The following is an 18,620-nucleotide window of genomic DNA, read 5'->3' as shown; positions in this document are numbered from 1 at the left end:
TGCAGGATCTGGGCTTATCTTCAGCCAAGAGAGCCCTTGGAGATGCCGTTCGGGCTTCGGATGAGATCCGTTGGCCGTTAATCCAACCTTGGAAGGGGTGATAAGGATGCAAGGAGCATGACCGGACTGAATCACTCGACCCTGCATCGTGACGATGGGATTGGTTCCTGGATATACCCCTGCAAGTGTGTTTCAGCAGGCCCAACGCCATGGTTCTGGACAGTGTCGGACAAAGCCCTGGTCAGGGTGTTGCAGAAATCGTCGAGTCAGTCACAACTGTATACTTCTCCTGCAGTCCGACCCCAACGGCTTATCTCACGCTAGGATAGAGTAGCCGACAAGAAAGCGGAAGAATGGCATGAGCAAAGTCGAATATACCAGAAGCAAGCTTTCCGGTGTCAGTAGAGGCAACGTCCGTGCAGGATTATTGGAAATCTGGGTAGAGCAAAAGACAGAAAGGACAGGGGTGTCGGTAGGGGCCTCGGAACGGATTGTATGAGCTCTGGCGTCCATCATCAACCGACCGCCATACCACACAATCTAATTGGCAAACATGACACTGTTGAGTGGTATCTGAATTAAGTAGAGTGTAAACAGTTGACTATCATGCTTGATGTTGATGTTCATCAAGTCAATAAGGTAGAGGTGCCCTCGACAGTATGGGATCGCCCGATCAGGACTAGCGTACTGATAGGCCGATAACAGAAAAAATCCAACCAACAACCTTGAGAAACCTCATCACGACTCTCCAGACGACTATCGCGGTTGACCCGCTTGCACCAATTCAATCTCACCAGCATGGCGGCTCCCGTCCTCCCCCTGACGCAGGTCAAGCTGCCCGAGTTGCCCGCCTCGCAACTAAGCCCCGAGCAGGCCCACTGGAAGACCTTCAAAAATCCTCTCCTCATCCCATCACCAGCCAACGGCCCCGTCAACTTCATCACACAACCCTCTGCGCCCTCCTCCGCAACCGCCTTCCCCTCGCTCACACAGCCTCCCGATGTCTTCACTGTTACAACAGGCGCCCGCGTCCAGATCTACTCTATCCGCACACGGAAACTCCTCCGAACGATCACACGGTTCGACGACACCGCGCGCGGCACAGACGTTCGTCCCGATGGCAGGATTTTAGTGGCTGGTGATGATACGGGTACGGTACAGGTGTTTGACGTGAGCTCGCGCGCGATCTTGAAGACATGGAAGGACCACAAGCAGCCTGTCTGGGTGACCAAGTTCTCGCCCAGCGATCCGACGGCTGTTATGTCAGCGAGCGATGACCGGACGGTACGGTTGTGGGATCTACCTAGCGAGAGCAGCGTGAAGAGCTTTGTGGGACACTCGGACTACGTGCGCACAGCAGCGTTCATGCCGGGGTCATTGGCATCGTCTGGATCCTTGGTTTCTGGTAGTTACGATCGAACAGTGCGCCTTTGGGATCCCCGTATGGAAGGCCGATCCGCCATGACGTTCAAGATGGGAGCGGCGTTGGAATCCGTTCTCCCCATGCCGACCGGGACGACCGTGCTCGCTGCCGCGGACAACAAGATTGCGGTGCTGGATATTGTCGCCGGAAAGCCCCTGCACATGATTCAGAGCCACCAGAAGACGGTCACATCGCTTTGCCTCGCGTCAGACGGACAGCGATTACTTTCCGGTGCTCTGGATGGCCATCTCAAGATCCACGAAACGACCGGCTGGAACGTCGTCGCCGGCTTCAAATACCAGTCCCCTATTCTCTCCCTCTGCGCAATTACCTCCGGTGCTGCCCGCGAAGACAAGCACATCGCCGTCGGTATGCAGTCCGGATTACTGTCCATCAAGACCCGCCTCTCCGGCCAACAAAAGGCACGCGAGCGCGAGCGCAAGAAGGAAATGGAAGCCTTGCTCGAAGGCAAGATCGAAGAGTACGACAAGAAGAAGAACAAGGACAAGAAGCGCCAGGGCTCCGCCTGGGCACGGCGATGGCGCGGTCTGGATTTCGTCGGCGAAGGCGTGGACATTATCATCGACGGCAACGAGGCGAAGAAGCGCAAGAAGGAGAAGGGTTGGGAGCAGGATCTGCGCAAGGGCCGCTACGCCGCTGCTCTCGACTCCGTTCTGTCAAGATCAGATAAGATCGCTCAACTCACGCTTATCTCAGAGCTGAGGCATCGCTCCGCGCTTCGTGCGGCGCTCCAGGGCCGCGACGAGGTTACGCTCCAGCCCGTGCTGCAGTGGGTGTACAAGAACATCATGGAGCCGAGACTGGTTGGGCTGAGCGTGGAGGTCGGGATGAACCTGCTCGATATCTACTCCAGCAATCTGGGGCAGTCCCAGCAGATCGATAAGATGATTGAGCGGCTGCATTGGCGGGTTCGCGATGAAGTGGACTATGCGCACCAGGCATTCGAGACGAAGGGAATGCTGGATATGCTGCGTGCTTAGGGTGTCATTCAATAGATGATTTTATGGCTTGGCCTGGAGTTTGGGTTGGTTGGGAAAAGGTTGTATAGCACTAATGCATGATACATATACTCTGTTCAGATTCAGCTTCAAAATCTGCCAATCCATATCTCCTGACGTAGATCGAGACATTTACCACAATCTCAACCTTACTGGTATAACCTCGAAAATCCCCCCTCCGGCGGCTGCAACCAATTCCGCCCATCATACTCCCACCCCTCCGCCCCCTCAATAACATGAAACGTATACGCAAAGCGACTCTTATCCCCCGTGTTCTTCTCGCTCTTATGCAGCACATTCCCATGGATAAGAACCAGCGAGCCAGCCTTGACATCCTGAACCTCCACCTCCCCCTCCCCCTCAATATCCTCACCAACCTCCAAACCCCTCGGAAACTTCTCCCCCTCATTACTCACGAACCCCGTCCCAGCCAAACTACCGTCCTCATTATACCGCCTCACAAACCGCCGGCTCACAGCCCCAGACTTCCTCTTGTGACTCCCCTTGTACATCCCCAGCGTCGCATTGCCCACCCCCGCATCCTGCAGCGCAATCCAGAACCCAACCGCGCTCGGCGGAGACGTATACAGGAACTCGCTGTCCTTGTGCGGCGGCACGGCCCCGCCAATCCCGGGCTGCTTGCAGATAACCATGCTCTGCAGAACGCGCGGGTCCTTGAAGCCGAGACTACGCGCGATTTCGGCGTTCTGCGCACTCATGCTCACCTCCTCGAATGGTTTTGAGAGAGAGTGCAGCGCATGCCCGATCTTGTTGATTGCTTTCTCCTTCGGTTTGGATAGGATTGTCTTGGATGGATCAGAGGGGTCGGCGGCGAACGCATCGGGCTCGAAGAAGAAGCGGATTTTGTCGCCGGAGTTGAGGAAGTAGTCGTCGCCGACGTGCGGCTTGTTGTCTTTTTCGTCGTCGCCTGTTGTAAACTGGGTTAAGGGGTGCGTGGACAGGTCAAATGAGGAGAGGAGCGAGGTTGTTTCGGATATCAGCGACGTGACTTGTTCTGGCGTAAGATAGTCGGGGAGAACGAGGTAGCCGTTTTCGTGGAATTGGGAGAGTTGGGAGGGGGTTAGGCCGGGCATTTTGGGGGTTGTTTGAGCCCCTATAGTGAGTTGGGTCGAAGTGGAGGGGTGGTGAGCGGAGGATAAAAAGCAATGTCTGATGGTGGGGAGATGTGACGCTTATCTGCGGGGTTCTGGATTGGCTGTGCCCGGCGATAGCTTCATGCTATCCCGATTGGGATTAGCGCGGTCTGTTGGGGTAACTCCATTATCAATGTTGACGACAAGTAACCTCAAGGTAAAGCATCGCAAAGATCAAGACTTATATCAGCTATTTCATCATCAAGGCATTACTGGTTGAGCAGCTAATTGTCTCAAAGCGAACCGCCGAAACAACCCCAGTCCAACAATCCCCTCCTCAACAATGACATCAGCACTCGCCACCAGCTCTATATATCCCCTCACACCACCCCTTGTACCTTGATGTAATGCAACCTCTCCTCTTAAACAAACAAACAAACAATCCATCACTCAAACTATCAAAATCCATCTATCAACTCATCCACACCTAGTTACGAAAATGGGCTTCAACTGGTCAACCTCCTCCTCAACCTCGACCTCGGTCTTCGCGTCCGCAAGCACATCCATTAGTCGCAACGGCCAGAAGCCCGAGGAGCACCATAGCGCGCAACAGTTCAGCAAGTCCACGCAGACCAGCCCGGACGGCACGACGACCGTGCGCACGATCCGCCATGTCCTTGGTCAACCTGTTATCGTTGAGGAGCACCGGTATGATAAGGATGGGCGCGAACTTGCGGCGCTGCCGGATGCGAAGAGTGATGGAATGAGGAGGATTGAGGATGTGGGGGATGAGGAGTTTGAATAGGTGGTTGCGATGATGGAGCGAAGTGCGTCTCATGATCGCGGTAATGGGTGGTAATCATCAGAATGAATCGCGAGGATGATTTTATGATGCTATGCTATCTTATGCTATATATGTTATGAATAATATGGGCTCTAATTCTCACAATGCTATATAAGGTGTTCTTTCTGTCGCCAGTTTCGTGTCTCGTAATCTTGTAATCGGTGTTGGAACGTGGGCGTGTACGTAGTATATAGCGTATATGGTGAAAGTTCCAGGTTCAAGGTAACCTCACCCTCCCCTCTGAGCCTCGGTTCCTCACCCGTTCAACCAACCGCGGCAACTCATAAGCCCAGTGACACAGCATGCCGGCCACAAACCCGACAGCATCGTTCTTGAATCCGACTAGCAGAGCGACCGTAACCATCATAACCATCCACCTCTTGCCTCGCTCCTCCTCAGTCAAATGCACCCGGTTCCCGCTCTCATCTTCAACTCGTCGACTTAGATCCCTAGCACCCGAGGTATTCAGGCTCTCGCCCACACGTACCAGTTCTAAGCCCGCGGCGATGACCATAATAGCGAGCAGGGCCTTCGGGAACCGGTGGAGTAAGTCGACTAGACTCTCGCCGAAGACTAATCCAAGGATAAGCTTGCAAGCACCCAAGAAGACGACGCTTGCACCTGAGCGTGCGCCGAAACGGTATTGCGCTGCTAGCCCGCCAGATCCATGGCAGACGGGCATAGCGCCGAACCAGACGCCGATAAGATTCATGACTGAGACGCTGAGACCGATTGCGGTCACGGATGGGGTTGGAACAGACGGGAGTAGATCAGCCGCTAGATGGACGACAGCAACAACGGAGTTGAGAGTCGTGAGCGGGAGCTGGCCAAGTCCTGCATCAATGGCGCCCCGAGACCATTCGTGTCCCATTGGAACGACGATATGGGGATTCCAGATCAAGAACGAGGGAAGTTCGGACTTCAGGGCACTGCGGACGATGGCAAGAACGAGGCCGACGATGAAGACAATAAGGGCGTACGGTAGTCGTTTGGGCGTGGACTTCGTAAGCAAGAGCGCGACGAATACACCGACTGCCCACAGCCGGTTGTCAGCCCAGGAAGGATGGATCCAACCAAGATCATGTAGGGTCGTACATGCTGCCATGACAAGGGATAGGCCGGCCCCGACTTGGATGCCTTTGACGACAGGGATGGGAATGACGCGGGTGAACCATTGGAGTAAGCCGGTAATGCTACCAATGAAGAGAACGCCGGCGACAAAGATCCCTGCTGCAGCAATAGACCCAGGCGAGAAGGACCGCGCGATCGCTACGGCGGCGATGGCCTTCATTGGCTGGACGGGCAGCGGAATGCCGAAGAACAGCCCAGTCAAGATGTTGAAGAGACCGGAGAAAATGAGCGTGCTGGCGAGCGATACAGCCCCATTTGCGGCCAAAGCAAGCGCTATTGGGAGGAATGTTCCGAGGTCTCCCAGCGAGCCTGCGATCTCAGAGACATAATGTCGTTTGAAGGTTGAGACGTTGTACTCGGAGATGGAGCGGAGAGATTGAAACGTCATCTGTATGGATTAGCAGTGCCACTTTTGCAAGACAAAGCTTGACTGGACGGGGTCTGTACCTCGAGCAGCCTGGATTGAAAGGATCGCTGCAATGCAACTCAGCAGTTGGAGATGAGCTGGGGTGGGATGCTCTTATAGACTGGGGCAGCAAGGCACTCACACTAAGCCCAATTGGGGATATTAGATCCGAGCTCGGGCACATGACGTTACCACAACCATCCACGCGGAGAAACAACTCTGCACTACTCAACCACTGCTTTTTCAGTAATTGAAGACTTCAATTTGAGAGGTCGGGAGATAGTCAACTGGGAAGAGCGTCTTACACCTCACGGTCACTGCAATGGATGTGCCCCTATGCCGAGGAACGATAGCTGCGACGAAGCAAAGTGTGACAGTATTTTCTCATGCAACCTAGGAAGAGAATACGAATCCGTCCATCGATAGGATCTCAGGACACTCCTCGCTTCTTTTCATGGACCGACAGAGAACTATGGAATGAGCACCAGATTCGAAACGCGCCAGACGCGTCGCGGCATGACCGCGAATGAACAGACTTGACCAGAGTCATGGGTCATCACTCAGATCCGATAGCATAGAAGGGCGTCAGGGCTCGATGAGTATGGGAAAGTGCCATGTGAGTTCGGGGCTCGATGCGAGAAGACCAGAGCAAGAGGGCCAGTCATATTCGAAACGAGCATTCACCCAACTGGAATCGCTGGATAGGCGTTGAGATTGACATTGGCTCACTGGACCTTGATGTTGGCCGCGTGACGGTAAGCATGGAGCTGGAACATATAAACTATCTCTCCTATGGTAGCAGCATGCTTGAATGCCAGCCAGGAAATGCTATATTGCAGGGTCCTGCCGTGGAAAGAAGGCGATCGCCGATCAAGAGCTGCAAGGCGCGTCCCTTGGGGCAAGATCACCTAGCGAACTTAGGCACTTTGGGTTGATAATCTCACCAAAGGTCATGACCGTCTTGAAATTGACAACTTCCCTCAATTTTTGGACATCTCCATCGCCTTGCGCAGGGCTTGTCGTCTCCGAGTCGGAATCGGAGTCGGAGTCGGAGTCGCAGACGGGTCGGATTCACCAGGTCGTGGTGAAGAAAGGGGAAAACAAAAAATGATTTCCTCTTCGTGGGATATCAAGCCCGCAATTACTTCCTATAAGTTGAAGTCCTCCCCTGTCGTGTCCATCCGGTCTTGGACATTCAATCTCGCAGCCGTGTCAAAGATGTCTTCCACCATGGATCCCCAAAGCAAGACCAGCGACGAAGCTGCTTCAACGGATGTCCCTCAAGACGTCATGGATGCCCATTGCCTGACTGGTGTTAAGCTGCACAGCGTTCTGCGGGGAATTATGATCGCGACAATGCTGATCTCCATTGATGTCTCTATCATTGTCACTGTAAGTTGCCTGGATCCAGACTGCCCCTTCTCCTCTTACCATCATCAGGCAATTCCCGCCATCAGCAGCCAATTCAACGCAGCGACAGACATCGGATGGTACGGCGCGGCCTACCCAGTCACCATGTGCGCGCTCCAGCCTTTGAGCGGCAAGATCTCGTCCATCTTCCCCCTTCGCTGGTCCTACTTCGTCTTCTTCGGCATCTTCTTGCTCGGGTCCGTCCTATGTGGTGCAGCCACTAGTTCTACAATGTTCATCGTCAGTTGAGCAGTAGCGGGCATTGGCGGTGTAGGCATTGTGTCTGGCGGCCTTTCCGTGATTGCATTGGTCACGCCAACTGCGCAGCGTCCGCTGTTTACTGGGCTTATTACTTCGCTCTATGCCGTCTGGACCGTGGTCGCACCAACAATCGGAGGTGCTTTCACCACCAATGTCTCCTGGAGATGGTGCTTCTAGATCAATCTTTCGACCGGGGCCGTCACATTCGGGACGTTGCTGTTCTTTTTTTTCATCCGCCGAAGAGCACAGCCGTTGTTGAGCAGGACGCCCGGATCCTGAGAATAATGAAGCTGGACCTGGTTTGCTGCATCATCTTTGTTGGATCGATAGTCATGATCTTTCTAGCTCTGCAATGGGGAGGAGGGGAGTACGCTTGAAACTCAGCAACTATCATCGGATTCTTTGTTGGCTTTGCCGTATCCATGATTCTGTTTATTCTATGGCAGATGTACAAGGACGACGAAGCACTGATTCCCTTGACCCTCTTTAGAGACCGATCTGTGGATTTGAGCATCTTATTTGCCTTCCTCTTCATGGCCTCCTTCGTTGTGTCTGTTTACTATCTCCCTGAATGGTTTCAGATCGTCAAGGGCGCGAGTCCTATGCGGAGCGGAGTCATACTCCTCCCATCTGTCTCTACCCAAGTTTTTGGAGCCATTGTTTCTGGCGTCACATTATGAAATGTTTCTTTTCTCATAATCTGTTCATTACTGACCGTCAATACTAGCTAAGCACGTGCGATACTATAACCCCTGGTTCTTCATCGGCTCGAGCATGCTATGTATAGCCTCTGGTCTATACACAACCTTCATCCCCTCGACATCATCGAACAAGTGGATAGAATTTCAGATTCTCCAAGGTCTCGGTTGTGGATTTGCAGCGCAGATGGCACTTGTTACCGTCCAGAATGTGCTAAAGACCCAGCCTGGAATAGTTTCAGTCGGTATCTCTACGGTACTCTTTGCGCAGTACTTTGGCAGCTCAGTGATGCAAACTGTCGGTGCTTCGATATTTCACAACGAACTCGTTCGTCGTTTAGAGTCAAATTCTGGCGCAGGCTTGAACGCGACCGGGGTCGCGATGCTGCTGGACGCTGGAACCTCAAAGTGAAGCAGACAGCCCTCGATGCCTTCCCGAACCGCGTGGAAGATATAATCACAGCGTACAATAATGCGATCATTACTGTCTTCGTGGGTAAACCCTATGCATTTTGAATACCTTGAAAGCTAACATACCCTGTCAATGTTTATAGTATCTTGCCGTGGCTGCAACTGCGCTGGCACTTGTCCTGTCGGCAGGTATCAAGTGGACCAATATTAACCAAGCTGGGCTTAGTGAGAAGGATGATGAGCAGCCTGACGATGATGAATCGAAGTCTTGACTAGAGTTATAACATGCTCAATGGTTGGTCCGGACGGTGTCATAACCCAAGGTTCTTAGAACAGTGCGATCATAACTCTTGCTTAGGCCTCCCTTGAATTCCCACCAGATTTCGATTCAATTCCAATTCTTATGGAATGAACCACTTTTCTACCATAGCCTTCGTAAAGCGAGGGGCTTTCCAATACCCTCTTGCATTTGTGTACTGGAACTCGATACACTAATGGATGCATGAAACACTTGGAAAGTGGTTCAAAAGCAGGTGTCCATACGAGCGCCATAGCGGCCGCTTTGGAGATTATGGTGAGTCCCTTGCTAGGTAGAAAAATAACGCCATATTTGGCAGGACCTTGCGCGTACCCAGGTTCGGGGGCGTTCCTTCCCTTTTCGCTATTAGAAAAGCCTGCCTCCTGAATTCTGAAACACGCCCGTACGGCTGCATCGAGCGCGTTATCACTACAGTCGATATTGCAGCGGCTCTTTTGACTGAAACAGACGAGAAACACTGCAACAGGAGGAGTCCATGTTTCCGTTGGTAAGCTTAATACCGGCTGCCTACTTCTTTTGGAACTTAGGGGCTATGAGTCTTACGAACATCACGAATCAACACGGTAACAATCAAGACTGCCAAGTATATCCATATTGTACCTATTTCCCAATCTGAGTGCATGTCCCAGATCATCCATCCCTCCGCCTCCTACCCGAATCACAATGCTAACTATCTACCTCGATTGCAACACAGCTTCTCATAGCGCCTTGGCCATGGGATCCATTCAGCTTCCCGCTAGCAACTGCATCCACAAGACGGGCACCCCCCTCTGCCACACGCATATGTCGCAGTCCCGCAGTCCTGCCACTTGCTACAGGTAATCCACGAGCCCAGGCCGGCCTTGTTCGCTGTCCAGCACCACTCGCCCTTGTCCGTGTTCCCACACGCCTTCCAGCAATACCCTCCAGAGCACCCATACGGCGCGTCCTTGTAGCACGCCCGTTCTTGAAGGGCGCTCGAGCGAGCCTCCAGATCCGCGGGGCTGGTGTCGGTGTCGGTGCCGGTGTTCACGGTGCCGTTGTTGAAGAAGGAGGGCTCCACCGCATTAAGCGGCGCCAGAGATGCCCCCTTGACGTGCCGGTTCCGTCCGAGAGGGTGATCAAGGCACTTACGGACATCGATGGGGGAGACGCCGGCGGGGAGGTCGGCGGCGGAGACGCGCATGACGTCTAGGTCACCGCATTCGACGATGCGGGCGGCATCCTCGCCTTCGACGGCTCGTGGGGTAAGGGTTAGGGCGGAAGAGAGGGCGAGCATGCCCATGCTGATCATGGTGATAGGGAGCTTCATCGTGGATGGATGCGCGGGCTAGAGATGCTGGAGGGTAAGTATGGTATGCTATTGAGATGGAAAAGAGAAGAAGTAGGAGAAGAGGGCCTACCGGTTGGAGATGAGAGATATGCTCTGCGCTTACAATCAAGTTCAAGTACTGGAGCTCAGACTGTGTTGTTGTGAGAAGGATATACTTTTGATCTATGGGAATGGTCCTGCCTTTTATACCTTATCAATCTCACGAAAAGAGCGTCCACATCCGACACCGAGAGATGATACGACCTCCCTGGTCATGGACTCCCGATCTGCCTCCGATGAACTGATTACCGTACTTTGTCCCCGTCTCGTTGAGCAGGATTCGGATGAGGCAGAGCGCTGGCGAGGTTGGTGGCCGCAGTGGAGGCTCACTGCTGCCTCAGCCTCCGTTGACCCCTGGTCATATCAAACCAACATCAATCTGCCGGCCTGCTACTCGTGCAATACATGCCATGTGGAACTGGGGCGATGCAGCTAGAAAATGTCCGCATACATATTGTCGTAAACGGATAGCCTGGGGGCGCTGCGTGTTGATTCTGCCGTGGTCTTTCGCCTTGTCTCGAGCCATGGATACAAAACTAGGTTTTTAGAGGCACACTGCTCTTCCAAGGCTTTATACGCCGACACACTTTATACAATTCATAGGGCAAGGTTGATTGCCTCTCCTAGAGCTTCTGTGCTCAGTCAGAGTATCCCTTCGCCTTGGGGTATGTGATTAGTGTCTCAGAGCGGCTCTCTATCTACCCTGGTCCCTGCGCTATGGAGTATGCTACGGACCACTATCTCGGCAATATCCAATCGGGCAGACTTCGGCGTGGCCATGTCGGCAGACTTTCCGTCAACAATCATGGTCACCGCCAACCGATCAATGTCCCGACCAGGCCGTCTATTGGTTCTCTCGTTTCGATATCTAACAACTCAGCCCCATTGATCTAAGACACGGGAGCATTAGCGTCATGTTTTGCGCTTGTTCACAACAGGCAAGAGTCTTCTTGAGTGGAGCTTCCCTGAGTGCGTGACACTTGGATGCCTTGGCCCGGGAGTCTACCGTACCATTGGTCACAGAAGAGAACGGAGGAAGTCCTGCATCATTACCTATAGTGATCGACGACTGCGGCACCTTTGAAAGAGGAAGTGGACCACGAGCCTCGCCTCGACGGCTCCGCTTGGCCTTTCTATCTGAGACACTCTTGGAGAAAAAGGGTTGTCTCTCCACCCCAAAGTCGGGCCGGTCCGACGATCAGTTTGCGAGAATGAAATTGTCCTCGTAGTCCTGACGTTACGTCGATGGAGCCAGTCCTGCTATGCCTCTTGCTAGTGGCCACTCTATTCCAATCAGATCCGAGCGGCCCAATGGTCGTATAAATCCCTTGACCCTTTGTCCATCAGGGTTGCCTGTGACCAGGCAGCAGACGAGGGCATCGACCAATCAGGCTGCCCGGGGCCACTTGCGACCACGTTGGCTGTTTGGATGTATAAGAAGGAGGCGGCCCCCACCTGGGCAGCGTAAGCGCTGAGACCCTTGACCCTTACCAAGTCCTCCTCCAGTAAATTCCGCCTGAGCCTCAAAGATACTGAGTTCCTTTCCTCGCATCTTTCTCTCCACACCAACCCTCTTTCTCTCCCCAACACATTCTTATTCTCTCTAGGTCAACTGCACCACTCTGTAAGACCATTACAAGACCATCGCCTGATCCAACTTCACCTTCAACATGAAACCCTTCTCCTACCTCCTACTCCTCGGCCTCTCTGCAACCACCGCCTTCGCCGCCCTCCGCCCAGACGCAACTCCCGACGAGGTCGCCGCCGCCGAAGCAGAGTGCGGCGCCCTGGGCGTGATGAGAATCGACCCAGCAGAGTTGCCCGAGGGCGTGATGCTGTCCGACGTCCGCATGTGCGCCGACCATCCCCTTGGCGGCAGGGCGGTCCCTGGCTTGGGCCCTGGGGCTCTCGCCAGGTTCCGTCGGTTTTTGCCAAACTGGGTGTTTTGAGAGGATGGGATGGAACACTGGAGGGGTTGGGGTTGATAGTTGGTGGTATGTTCTGGCTTAGAACCGCGGAGGATGGACGATGGACGATCTAGGATGTGAAGTCAAATCGGGCACAGGGTTCAACATACTCAACAATATACTCGGCAGGCTGTGTTGATAATGCAATCGACACTGGTATGGATGGGTGTGTTGTAGACAGACTTTGACGGCAATAAATCTAGCGGAAATTATAGGTAGCCCACAGCCCAGTCCAGGTGTAGCTCTTGTTAATTACTTCTAGAGTGAATCATACCCGTCCTGTATTCCAGTAGGTTCCTTCTAAGGAAGCTGACAACTGTGCGGAAGGAACAACCGAAAACACCGACAACGTCACCGTCACCTGCATCGTAGTCCTTCTTCCATCACAACTCCTTTGAAAACATCGTTTTCCCTTGGGAATGGGAACCGGCTATTTGGCGTTTGAGGAAATCCTCTTATCTGTCGGTAAGGAGGAAGTCAACATTTATTGTTTGATGAGGTGACCTGGCATTGTGGCTTTGTCTGACAACTGCAGCCTCGCCCCTCCCCTCGCAGGTGCCTGGCAAGCTATCCCACTTTCCTTTCTCGCAGTGACAAACCCCTTTCATTCTTCTCCGAATACTGTCTACGCATGTCGCGATGGCTGAACCGATCGGCCTAGTGTGCAGCAAGCTTGTGTCGGTGTGTTACGACTACCGCGCCGGAGTTCGCGATGCACCACAAGACATTTCGAGAATTCAGGGCGAGGTGTCTAGCATCGGAAGGACTGCGCAGCAGTTAATTAAGGTTACCGAGGCCGACAAAGGCGCTTCTCTGCCCTCGCTGATTGCAATCAATGCTTGCCAAGTCTGCATTGGTTCCTAGCCGAGCTGCAGGATCTGAAGACATGCTTGAAGCTCGGCAAGGCATCCAGATTTAGGGATTATCTATTGTGGCCGCTCAAGAGTGCAGAAGCAGACAGAAAGCTTCGAGCAATTGCGAGTATCAAAAGCACGTTATAGCTGGCCCTGGCGGCCGACAATGCGTGAATTGTCCCTCGGTACCAACCTTTCTTGTTTCCGCTGACACACACTAGCCAAAATATGGTCGAGATACTTGGACATACTCGATCATTGCCCAATGTCGAGAGGACGGTGTCAGCCTTGGTTGTTCATAGCAATGAGTTTCATAGAGGTAATAGTGATGAAGCGGATGAGGTCTTTGCTGATGATAATAGATGATCTCATCCAAAATTTACTTAACTAGCAAGGCTGGCCGAGCCAGGCAGACAAACAAAAACAGTTACTCCAGAAGCTTGCCCCAGGGACAGGAGACTGGCTGTTAAGCATGCCTTAATACTCAGAATTTAAAAGCAAAGCTGGCCGGCTACTGTGGGTGAATGGAAACGGTACAAAGATTAATAATATGCTGATTTTTTGCTGACCGTCGTAGCGGGGTGTGGGAAGACATTTCTGTGGTATATTAACCAGCTACCGTGCCAATAACATGGCTGACTTGCCGGTTATTAGTTAAAGAATAATCAAAGACCTTAAACCCAGCTGCGTAGCCAGTAAAACAAGTAGTCTTTATTACTTTTACATCAATGGTTGGCAGTAAGTGCACTGGACAACTTGCATATATTAAAAATTCTAGTCAGTCAGCTGATAAACCAAGGAGCTCGGACTCCATCCAAGCTCTTACAACTCTTACGGAAGCCGTGCTCAAGGATAGGAAATCACGAGAAATGGGAACAGATCCTGCTGCAGATCATGAAGCAGTTTCCAGATAACTTTGTGGTCTTCGATGGGTTGGACGTATGCGAGGATCTCTCAATGAGTGGACAACTGACCATCATACAATTCGCCATGAAACTGATTGACTCAGTCAAAGGGGTACACCTGGCCGCTTTTAGTAGGAGCCACGAACGGCTACGGACATTGCTAGAAAGCCCCAAGATGACCGCGGTCACCATGGATGATGAGCTAACTAGCCTCGATATCAGAACAGCTTTACAGTATTAGTTGACGCAACACCCCAGGTTTGCGAGGTGGCCAACCTCCCTGAAGCAAACAGTTGAGAGCTCCCTTTTGACTCAAGTTCATGGGTTGTATGTTATATTCATGGTGGCGCGGCCGCTGCTGATTGTCTACAGATTCCGGTGGTTGGCTTGCCAATTGCAGACACTGCAACGGTGTGCAACATCCCAGGCGGCGCGTAAAGTCCTCAGCGATCTACCAAAGTCTCTGGAGGAGTACTACCGCATGATCCTTGCTAGCATCGAAGTGAACAACTTGGTATCAGTCAGGAGCCTCCTGCAATGGGCGATTTTTGTTTTTCGTCCGGTAAGTAGCGCTTTCTTTGGGAGGGCCTGCTGTGCTTATATGATTTAGTTAAACCTTAATAAGATCTTAAGCGCTGCGGCGATGAAAACAGATGGAGTTCATGTTCCCTATTATAATAAGAGTTTAGAGCTGTTTGACCTGGAGGGATTTATTCATGGTTTCTCTAGTCTTGTTTTAACATACTGCGCAAGAAACAGAAGTGGCAGCGCAGAGGTACATGTGAAGCTTGCACATTTCACTGTCCGCGTCTTCCTTCTTTCCGCTGTAGTACGAGACAAATTTCCGGGTTTTGCTACGGAACAGAGCCTGTCGCACTCCCTTAGCAAGGCGACACTGGTTTATTTTCAACATGCTGCTCGCTCTGCATCAGAGAGTCCTGGAGCTCTGTATCCATTGGCGAGCTATGCAGGACACTTCTGGCACCGACACAAAGCATTGTTCAACGACAGTTGGGAACCCGAATGCAGTCACCCCTTGCGGATCTCTTCAATGACAACGGACCCTACTTTGCACCCTGGAGCAAAGTGGCTAATGTTGACAAGCTTTAGATGGGGGAGGGAATTGATAACACATATCAACTCACCCCGCTGTATTATGCTGCATATTATGGGTCCACATATATTGTCAAGGCGCTTTTAGACCAAGGGGTGTATCCAAGCTTGTCTGGCGGTCTTAATCACTGCCCACTACAAGCTGCGGCGCGAAACAGCCACCTGGAGATTATACGAATACTACTCCAGTTGAACGCTGATGTCTATGCAGAAGGCGGAGCCCGGTTGACAGCACTTTGTGCGGCAGCAGCGGCGGGCCATGTAGATGTGGCCGTTGAGCTGCTTAACGCAGGAGCCTCTGTTGAAGTTGAACTCAGGAACTATTGAAATCGCGAGGATCGATCATCGGATCCATTGTGGCTCGCCGTCGTCAACGGGCATTTGTCCATGTGCAAGGTGCTGCTTAGTCGCGGCGCTCGCGATTTCTTCGTATCAAAAGCGATCACCAAAAACGCATTAGATGCTGCGGTGAAGAACAACCGCCTAGAGATCATGTTGGAATTGCTGAAGTTCGATCCTACCACGGGGAATTATTTACGCAGACTGGTATCCTCCTTCAAAACAGTGGTAGAGCATGGCCATGGGCACATTCTTCGCGAGCTACTTGCTCACGGAATTGCCGGGGCTGGTCTCCCGAAGGAGGAAGCACTAGCATGGTTTCCTCAAAGCGGAGACAAGGACGAAGTACGGAGGTACCTTAATCAAGGAGCAAGCCCTAATTCACGCAGGTTGCTCTATTACCGCCGTGAAACAACCCTGGAATCAGCCGTACGTAATGGACACTTGGCCTCTGCCCAGGAGCCTTTATTAAGAGGAGCAGATCCTAATCTGCACGTAGAAGACAAGACACCCCTTGAAATTATAATATTTTTGCAAAACTCGGACATGGCTTGGATTCTGATTAATGTAGGGGCAGATACACACACCAATCACCCTCTTTTGTATGTAGTCACGAGCGGAAGACGAGACCTGATCGAACTCCTGCTGCGGAATGGGGCTAATCCGTACCCATGCTTGCAGATGGCAGCCTACAAGGGTGATGACCGCTCGTTCAGCTTGTTGATAAATATTGGAGCAGATATCAATAAAGAACCGTTAGAAGGCTTGAGCCTGTTAGCAGCCGCCGCGAGGGGCAGCTCAGCTCCAGTAGTGCAGTACTTGCTGGAAAATGGGCTACAAAAGTGAGTTAAATGGTTTACCGGAACATCTTCCACCTCTTCTCATTGCTGCCTTTGCCAATAATGGGCCGGTCATGGAGCTACTGATATCGCGTGGGGCAGAAGTTGACCCTGTCTACAGCGAATATCCTAGTTATATCCAGCCCCTAAGTGCTATACTGCAGCATTTGTACATGCGACATGAGATTTGGACCGCCTCATTACCCACAACCAGCACGCCTCTTCTATTCGCCATCTGGAACCAGAGCACTGGCATGGTTTAGTCATTACTACGTCGAGGGGCTAACCCGAACAAAGGGGCAAAAATACTTAAAAGACCAAAGTCGACGCTTCCGCTCCTGCTAGCAGCAGAGAAAGGAAATACTAATATCCTCCAGTCACTCCTTACCGCGGGAGCAGATCTAAACGCACAGGACGAAGAAGGCTTCACCGCTCTGCATTATGCGGCAGCTTGTGCGTCACCTGGAGGGCTTCAACTACTTCTGCAAAGACCCGGGGTGGACCTGAAACCGAAACTCCTCAACGGCAGTCTTCCAATATACTACGCCGCTTCACTAGACACAATAGAAACCTTGAGAACCAAATCTGCCGGACGCCTCTGCACTGGGCAGCGGACAGCGGTAACTGGGAGACGCTCGAAGCCCTTCTGGATTGGGGAGCTTTGCCGTCACTTGTGTCCATGGATGAAGGTGCTAGAACGCCGCTGGACCTTGCGCAGCTGGCCATGGATAAGCCGGCTTATATTCGCCCACATGCCTCGGCGTCTTGGACAGAAAAATAGGATCGATCGGTTGCTACAACGGCTAGTGGAGAATGCGGCAGTAAGCCCCTGACTCACAGACGAGATCGCGCACATGGAATCAAGAACGTACACGCAGAATTGCGAAGCAAATGATTCATGGTCAGAGACAACCAGGGACGAGCTGAGCGACCACTGCTTGATATCCGTTTCATGTTCATGGAGCCTTCATCTGTGGGTTTGATCGGCGTTGCTTGTACCGAAAGTAGGGCCAGTTTGCGAGAGCTTGGACTGCGATGCGGCCATGTCAGTGGGTCGGCGGGGCGAGTACGAGGAGCTTCGTATGCAGGATAATCGAGTTAAATATTGCAGAACTCTCATTCGTGACGGGATGAAGTTGGTTTTATGGATGGGTAAGCCGGCTTGCGCGAAAGACAAGACTCCAATGAACCCCTGAAGACCAAGGGCCTTCCCTATAAGTATTTAATCTCGAAATGTCACCTCAACAAGATTCAAAGTGTTTAGAATCCACACATACGCATTGCGAAGACTCACCAAGATGGCTGCTCTGAAGATGAAGCCCGTCTTCGCTCTTACGGCAGTGCTCTTCACGTTCGTTCTTCCAGCAACGGCGTCGTCCTCGACCTGCGACCCCAGCACCCTCAACACCACAACCTACCTCTACCCCATAACGGCACCCAATACAACCGTCTTCGACGTCGCAAAGGCAACCAACCGCGGCGTCTGCAACATTGGCCGTCAAAACCTCATGGCGGACGTAACAATCGTCCCCAACGTCGGCCAAACAATTCTCATCCCACCCGAAACCTGCTCCCCAGACAACGAGACCTGTCTTCTGCCCAACACAACCAGAACACGAACCTGCATCAACGGTGGCCCGCGGAACTACTACACTGTCAACGGTGACACTTACGATATCGTCGCGCGACGACTAAACATCACAACGGAGTCTATGACAGCCCTTGCATTCGGCGATAGTGCCGCCGGTCCAAACGATGAGCTTGCGCCCGGCCAATTCATCAAAGTCCCGCTCTGTGAGCCCAGTCAGTGCGTGATCCAACCGTATCAGTTTACATGGGGCGTGTACAAGGATCTGGCGGATGAGTTTGGGACCACGGTGGGCCAGATCATGATGCTTAGCCCGACGTATAATTATAGCAGCAAGGCTTTTTTGCCCGGTGGGGAGTTCCCGTCTATGACGGTTTTGGTGAATTGTACGGGGGGATTGGGGAATGAGACGGTTTTGATTTGAGAAAGGGCTTATACATGGGTCGGTAGGGTTGTCTTGAGCAATTCGGCACACCTCCAATTTGTATATATCTAACTCAGGCTTGCTTGTGGTATACCATATGGCATGGGGCGTATCAGGCAATAGAATACAATGATAGAATAATCGTAACACTCAGATATCGACATCTCACCACCATCACCAACTAAAGCTAGGCGAGAAAGCAAGATACCGTAAGGCTGAGGCTG

General features: G+C 52.3%; 8 protein-coding genes across 8 annotated transcripts; 5 read left to right on the top strand and 3 right to left on the bottom strand.

The window, feature by feature from the left end:
• The first annotated feature begins 652 nt into the window (after nt 1-652).
• On the top strand, nt 653-2,525 carry BDW74DRAFT_160054 (snoRNA-binding rRNA-processing protein UTP15). The gene has a single exon (XM_073725553.1). It carries the CDS (start codon nt 799-801, stop codon nt 2,422-2,424), a length of 1,626 nt encoding a protein of 541 aa, XP_073580251.1. The 5' UTR covers nt 653-798; the 3' UTR covers nt 2,425-2,525.
• On the bottom strand, nt 2,508-3,799 carry BDW74DRAFT_84104 (phytanoyl-CoA dioxygenase family protein). The gene has a single exon (XM_073733862.1). It carries the CDS (start codon nt 3,534-3,536, stop codon nt 2,592-2,594), a length of 945 nt encoding a protein of 314 aa, XP_073580250.1. The 5' UTR covers nt 3,537-3,799; the 3' UTR covers nt 2,508-2,591.
• Nucleotides 3,800-4,035: 236 nt separating this feature from the next.
• BDW74DRAFT_181813 (uncharacterized protein) lies at nt 4,036-4,341 on the top strand (the record flags this gene model as incomplete). The annotated part of the gene is made up of 1 exon (XM_073730116.1): nt 4,036-4,341. One exon carries the CDS (start codon nt 4,036-4,038, stop codon nt 4,339-4,341), a length of 306 nt encoding a protein of 101 aa, XP_073580249.1.
• A 155-nt stretch (nt 4,342-4,496) lies between these two features.
• BDW74DRAFT_160051 (putative sulfate/molybdate transporter) lies at nt 4,497-5,994 on the bottom strand. Its single transcript, XM_073725552.1, has 2 exons — nt 5,959-5,994; nt 4,497-5,899 (listed from the first exon to the last, which is right to left on the bottom strand). Exon 2 carries the CDS (start codon nt 5,897-5,899, stop codon nt 4,598-4,600), a length of 1,302 nt encoding a protein of 433 aa, XP_073580248.1. The 5' UTR covers nt 5,959-5,994; the 3' UTR covers nt 4,497-4,597.
• A 1,153-nt stretch (nt 5,995-7,147) lies between these two features.
• On the top strand, nt 7,148-8,698 carry BDW74DRAFT_170198 (putative MFS multidrug transporter; the record flags this gene model as incomplete). Its single annotated transcript, XM_073727128.1, has 6 exons — nt 7,148-7,309; nt 7,358-7,538; nt 7,578-7,755; nt 7,833-7,917; nt 8,035-8,256; nt 8,321-8,698. The coding sequence occupies 6 exons, from the start codon at nt 7,148-7,150 to the stop codon at nt 8,696-8,698; spliced, it is 1,206 nt and encodes a 401-aa protein (XP_073580247.1).
• Nucleotides 8,699-9,692: 994 nt separating this feature from the next.
• On the bottom strand, nt 9,693-10,479 carry BDW74DRAFT_84033 (uncharacterized protein). Its single transcript, XM_073733861.1, has one exon. The coding sequence runs from the start codon at nt 10,305-10,307 to the stop codon at nt 9,753-9,755; it is 555 nt and encodes a 184-aa protein (XP_073580246.1). The 5' UTR covers nt 10,308-10,479; the 3' UTR covers nt 9,693-9,752.
• A 2,494-nt stretch (nt 10,480-12,973) lies between these two features.
• On the top strand, nt 12,974-17,217 carry BDW74DRAFT_170197 (ankyrin repeat domain-containing protein; the record flags this gene model as incomplete). The annotated part of the gene is made up of 16 exons (XM_073727127.1): nt 12,974-13,180; nt 13,210-13,328; nt 13,410-13,530; nt 13,580-13,653; nt 13,849-13,892; nt 13,928-14,277; nt 14,335-14,420; nt 14,466-14,655; nt 14,704-15,041; nt 15,089-15,092; nt 15,204-15,512; nt 15,543-15,974; nt 16,005-16,352; nt 16,393-16,497; nt 16,648-16,841; nt 16,875-17,217. The coding sequence occupies 16 exons, from the start codon at nt 12,974-12,976 to the stop codon at nt 17,215-17,217; spliced, it is 3,264 nt and encodes a 1,087-aa protein (XP_073580245.1).
• A 465-nt stretch (nt 17,218-17,682) lies between these two features.
• Nucleotides 17,683-18,396, top strand: BDW74DRAFT_170196 (uncharacterized protein; the record flags this gene model as incomplete). Its single annotated transcript, XM_073727126.1, has 1 exon — nt 17,683-18,396. One exon carries the CDS (start codon nt 17,683-17,685, stop codon nt 18,394-18,396), a length of 714 nt encoding a protein of 237 aa, XP_073580244.1.
• Between the last annotated feature and the right edge of the window lie 224 nt (nt 18,397-18,620).

This window comes from Aspergillus multicolor, assembly GCF_047715735.1.
Source record: "Aspergillus multicolor strain CBS 133.54 unplaced genomic scaffold BDW74scaffold_30, whole genome shotgun sequence".
Lineage (NCBI taxonomy): Eukaryota > Fungi > Ascomycota > Eurotiomycetes > Eurotiales > Aspergillaceae > Aspergillus > Aspergillus multicolor.
The sequence above is the reverse complement of the archived record's forward strand: the minus strand, read 5'-3'. Positions and strand labels throughout refer to the sequence as shown.